At 53.3% G+C, this 5,566-nt stretch overlaps 1 protein-coding gene across 1 annotated transcript in view; it reads left to right on the forward strand.

Moving 5' to 3' along the window:
* Tjp3 (tight junction protein 3) overlaps positions 1-5,566 on the forward strand; it is a 24,816-nt gene that overhangs the window by 16,808 nt on the left and 2,442 nt on the right. Inside the window, exons 13-17 of the mRNA XM_019209082.2 lie at positions 2-77; positions 978-1,189; positions 3,109-3,204; positions 5,092-5,162; positions 5,402-5,566. The exon at positions 5,402-5,566 is cut by the window's right edge and continues 43 nt beyond it. Coding sequence (XP_019064627.1) covers positions 2-77; positions 978-1,189; positions 3,109-3,204; positions 5,092-5,162; positions 5,402-5,566 — 620 coding nt within the window. The remainder of the gene's footprint in view (position 1; positions 78-977; positions 1,190-3,108; positions 3,205-5,091; positions 5,163-5,401) is intronic.

Consider the following 5,566-nt stretch of genomic DNA (forward strand, 5'->3'; position numbering starts at 1 on the left):
GGCGGCGTCTGGCTGGCGGTGCGCGTGGGCCGTGACCTCCGGGAGCAGGAGCGGGGCATCATCCCCAACCAGAGCAGGTGCGCCCGGCCTCAGTTTCCCTGTCGGGATCGCCATTGTATCTGTGCCTCGTGGCCCGCTGGCTCCTGCCGCCAGCTGCTCTAACAAATGACCCCAGACTAAGTGGTTTTAAATGGCGGACTGTTTGGTTTTGGTGGCACTGGGGATGGAATCCAGGGCCTTCATACTGAGCTCCATCCCCAGCCCTTTTTATTTTTTTATTCTGAGACAGGGTCTCGCTAAGTCCCTAAGTTGTTCAGGTTGGGCTCCAACTTGCAATCTTCCTGCCTCAGCCTCCCAGAGTGCCGGGGCGACAGGCAGGCACCACCAGGCCTGGCTTTCTCTGATCTGTAGGTCAGAAGTCCTGAACTTCAGGCACAGGTGGCAGGGCTGTTCCTCCCAAGTGTCCAGGGAAAGCCTGGTCCCTGGCCCGGCTCCTAGAGATACCGCAGCCCTCTGCTTGCAGCCCTGTCCTCCATATGCAGAGCTGGCAGTGAGACGTCTTCAGCCTCTCTCTGCCTTTCACCCTTCTGCAGCCTCTCAGGGTGACCCTGGGGGATGCTGGGCCCTGGTGGTCAGGATGACCCCCTCGCAGGGTCCTTTACATGAACCCATCTGCAGAGTCCCTTGTGCCATTAAGGTGACACAGCCACAGGTCCCTAGCAGTGGGATATGGCCGTCTTTTTGTTTTCTTTTGGTACTCCAGGCATTAGCACTGAGCCTTGCCCCTAGCCTTCCCCCATTTTTTTGAGAGAGTCTAAGTTGCTAAGTTCCCAGAGCTCGGCTCGAACTCATGATCCTCCTGCCTCAGCCTCCCAAGTGCTGGGATTGCTGGTGTGAGCCACCACACCCAGCTGTCTTGGGGACCCTCTCTGTGGGGTCCCAGAGCTCAGGTCACCCCCCTCGTGCTCCTCTCCCAGGGCTGAGCAGCTGGCCAGTCTGGAAGCAGCACAGCGGGCTGCAGGCCTTGGTCCCAGTTCGTCCTCAGGCTCCAATGCCCGAGCCGAGTTCTGGCGTCTTCGGGGCCTTCGAGGAGGAGCCAAGAAGACGACCCAGCGCAGCCGGGAGGATCTGTCGGCGCTGACCAGGCAGGGCCACTACCCGCCCTATGAACGCGTGGTGCTTCGAGAAGGTAACACTGAACCCAACACTGAACCCAAAGTCCCGCTCCATTCCCTCTCCTGGCCAAAGATCCCTGCCTGGGTTATCCTAGGGGCAGAGGGAGATAGGAAGAGGTTTTGTTGCTTTAAAACCAGATGTGATGGTGCACATGTGCAATCCTAGCATGTGGGAGGCTGAGGCAGGAGTATCACCATGGGTTCAAGGCCAACATGGGCTACATAGTGAGACCCTTCTCAAAAGTAAAAATAAAAAGGTATGGGGGGTGCAGTCACGTGGCTCGGTGGTAGAGCCCTTGCCTAGCATGTGTGACACAGGGCTCCATCCCCAGATCTACAAATAAATTTTTAAAAAAGAAAGATTTGAAATTCATTTATTTTATTTTTTGGGCCAGGGTTCCACGATGTGGCCCAGGCTGGCCTAGAACTTATGGGGATCCTCCTGCCTCAGCCTCCTGAAAGCTGGGACAACAGGCCTGCATCACCTAGCTAATGTATTTTACATGCTGCATCCAAAGTATAATTTTAGTAGATTATCAGTAAATAAGGCTAGTTTTTTTCCACTGGGGATGAACCCAGGGTCTCTTGCAAAGTAACCATGAACTCGTCCACTAATCCACCTCCAGCTCCTATAGATTTATTAACCTTTTTTTTAGTTTTATTAACTTTTAAAATCTAACACTCTATATTCAAAGTGTAATTTCAGTGTGGTGTCATATAAGAATATAAATGAAGCATTTTTTTCTTTTGTGGTGCCGGGAATGGAACACAGGACCTCTCCCCTTTTTTGGGGGGTGGTGAGACAGGGTCTCACTATGCAGTCTAGGCTGGCCTTGAACTCACTGTGTAGTACAGGCTGGCCTCAAACTTTCTGGGATCCTCCTGCCTCGGTCTCCTGAGTGCTGGGATTACAGGCCTGTGTCACTACGCCTGGCCCCATTTTAAAACAAACTATGCTAAGTAGTATATTTTGGAATTATTTGTACTGGGAATGGAACCCAGGGCCTTTGCACTGAGCTACAGCCCCAGTTTTGTTTTGTTTTTTAATTTTGAGATAGGGTCTCATTAGATTGTTAAATTGCCCAGATTGTGCTCCAACTTTGAGTTCTCCTGCCTCAGCCTCCCAGAGTGAGCAATGACAGGCATGAGCCACCATACCCTTCTTTACCAGAATTTAAAAGAATACAAGAATAAACCCTAGCACAGTTGATCATTTCTCTCGCTGAGGACCAGGGTGGGAGGAAACTCTCCTCTGAGTCAGAAGGGGAGGAGTTTAAACTCCTGGCCTCTAGGTAGAGGGATTAAGCACCAGGTGCAGCGGACGTTAGCAGAGAATAGAAGATGCGGGGTAGCAGGTGGCCAGGAGGCTCAGACTGACCTCCAGGGAAGCCCTCCAATGGGCCCTTCAGCTCTTACCTTGGCATCCAGGGAAATCTTAAAAACAGGACGGTACCAGCCCTTCACTTCCACACCTAGCCGAGGACAGTGTACAGACCTGAGTACACTGAGAGGTTTTGCTGGGTGAAACCAGGTCCTTTGCATTGAGCTACAACCCCAGGCGTTTTAAATTTTTTACTTTGAGACAAAAAAGTTGCCCCCAGGCTGGGCTCAAACAGGTGATCCTTGTGTCTCAGCCTCTCAGAGTGCAGGGTGACAGGCAGGCACCCGCCTGCCCCAGGGCTAGTTTCTCTTGATGGACACAACCTAGCTCTGCTCACACTAGCTCTGCCTGTACCCCATTAGCCAGTGCAGAGTCACATGGTCAGTCCTAGCTGCAAGGGAGCCTGGGAAATGTAGTCTTCTTGTGGGGCAGCCATGGACCTGACTGTACATGTTACATACATGTACAGGAAGTGCACAGGTAGCCATGCAAAACTCTAGCCATCTTTGCCACAAATTGGATCCTGGTTCTTGTTCTTATGCTGCTCCTCAGCCAGCTTCAAGCGTCCGGTGGTGATCCTGGGGCCCATGACAGACATTGCCATGCAGAAGCTGACAGTGGAGATGCCTGACCAGTTTGAGATTGCAGGTAAGGAACTAGGTCAGACACAACAGGCTGTGGGGACATCATGAACCAGGGCAGGCAAGGCCCCCAGAGCAGGTGAAGGATCGACAGCTGTGGAAACAGTGATGCTTGTGTGGGGCTTAGAAATCTGTAGGCCTTGGGTCCGACAGTTGCACTTTTTGTGTTCTCAGTGCTGGAGATGACCCAGCCCCGGGTGTGTGCTGGGCTGGTGCTCACCACTGAGCTGCAAGCCCGGTCCTTTTTATTTATTTTTAAAAATTTGAGACAGAAGCTGGCCAAGTTGCCAAGTTTCCCATGCTGGCCTCAAACTTGCAATCAGTCTACCCGTCTCAGCATCCTGGAGCGCTGGGGCGGGAGAGGGGGCAGCACGCCACTGTGCCCAGCTCTGAGTAAGATCGGAACCCCTTGGGAGACAGGGCCCTGTGGGCAGCACAAGGCCCTCTCCTTGTGTTCTTCCTGCCGCTGTGGACTCAGCAACATCCGGGAAGCTTTTCCAAAAGCCGAATCGGACACGCAGGTTTCCAGGGAAGGGAATGGAGTGGGAGAGGCTCCCGGGAGGGGCCGGAGTGGGCAGCATCCTTAGTCATTAGGGAAGCCCAGGTCCACACCAGGAGAAGTCATGACCACTCCTAGGTGACTGGAGTGAAAACAAAAGATCGGGAGATCGTGGCAGCTGGTGAGGATGAACAGCCAGAACCCTGTGCACAGCTGGTGGGAGCATGGTGCCACCACCTTGGGCAACAGACCAGTCACTCCTCTAGAAATCAAACTCTTTTTTTTTTTTTTTTTTTTTTTTTTTTTTTTTTTTTTAAGACAGGATCTCACTATGTAGTTGAGACTGACCTGGAACTCACTATGTAGCCCAGGCTGGTCTTGAACTTACAGTGATCCTCCTGCCTCAGCCTCCCGAGTGCTGGGATGACACCCGGCTCAAGAAACCAAACTTTTAATTTAGGAGGCTGAGGCAGGAGGATTGGGAGTTCAAGCCCAGCCTGGAAAGTGAGACTTGGTCATAAAAAGGCGGGGGGGCAGGGATTTAGCTCAGTGTTGCTGCCATCTGCCTTGCAAGTGCAAGTCCCGTACCAAAAAAAAAAAAAAGAGTAGGGTTGCAAGTTTGAGGCCAGCTTGGGCAACTTAGCAAGCTTCTGACTCAAATTTTTAAAAATAAATAAAAAGGACCAAGCTTGCAACTCAGTGGTGAGCACCTGTCCAGCACACAGTAGGTCCTGGGTCATCCCCAGCACCAAGAACACAGAAAGTGGACCTGTCCGACCTCAGGCGCAGTGGTAGAGCAGTTGCCTAAACACTTAGGAGGCACTAAGTCTACTCCCTGTACCCAGGGTTTGGGGAAGGGAAGTAATCAAACATTACCCAGGTGTGTTTGCACACGCCTGTAATCAGAACTCAGGAGGCTGAGGCAGGAGGATCACCATGAGTTTGAGGCCAGCCTGGCTACATAATGAGACCGTGTCTCAAAAAACAACCAAAAAAATCAAATATAAATTATCATGTGATCCAGCAATTCCATTTCTGGGTGCCTATACCCAAAATAATTGAAGGCAGGGACTCAAATAGATACGTGCATACCTGTATTCACAGCAGCACAATTCACAACAGCCAGAAGTGGGAAAAATCCATGTATGCATCTGCAGAGGAATAGATACATGCAGTGGGGGGCCCCTCTGTGTGCTGGAATATTACTCAGCCAGGAAAAGGAACTCTTGTCATTGCCACAGCGTGGATGAACTTTGAGGCCCTGCTGCTGAGGGAGCCAAGCCAGGCACAGAAGGACGTGCACCGCAGGGTCCCACTGCCAAGAGGCCCCAGGGTGGTCAGATCCAGTGGTGCTGGGGCACCTCGTGAAGCTACTGTCACCTCCCTCTTCCACAGAAAGCATATCTCGGGCTGACAGCCCCTCCAAGATCGTCAAACTGGACACCGTGCGGGTGATCGCGGAGAAGGTGAGTGAGTCTCCGCTGAGGTCCCGTGTCAGGGATGCGGGAGCCGAGGCCTGGACATCCGGCCATGTGGTCTGGCCCATTCCCACGCCCCACCGGGGAGGCCCCCCGCGGAGCCGCTGTTGGAGGTGTTGAGCGGTGTACCCCAACATGCTGGCCTGTGGCTGTGAGCGTTGGGGTCCCCTCTGACCGCAGACTCTTCGTCGAGTGTGTTCTCTCTCAATCCCCACCCCACGGGACAGGACAAGCACGCGCTCCTGGACGTGACCCCATCGGCCATCGAGCGCCTCAACTACGTGCAGTATTACCCCATCGTGGTCTTCTGTGCCCCCGAGAGCCGGCCGGCCCTCAAGGCCCTGCGCGAGTGGCTGGCGCCCACCTCCCGCCACAGCACGCGCCGGCTCTAC

The sequence above is a fragment of the Fukomys damarensis genome, unplaced genomic scaffold (genome assembly GCF_012274545.1).
Source record: "Fukomys damarensis isolate Sample0158 unplaced genomic scaffold, DMR_v1.0_HiC HiC_scaffold_37, whole genome shotgun sequence".
NCBI classification, from domain to species: Eukaryota; Metazoa; Chordata; class Mammalia; order Rodentia; family Bathyergidae; genus Fukomys; species Fukomys damarensis.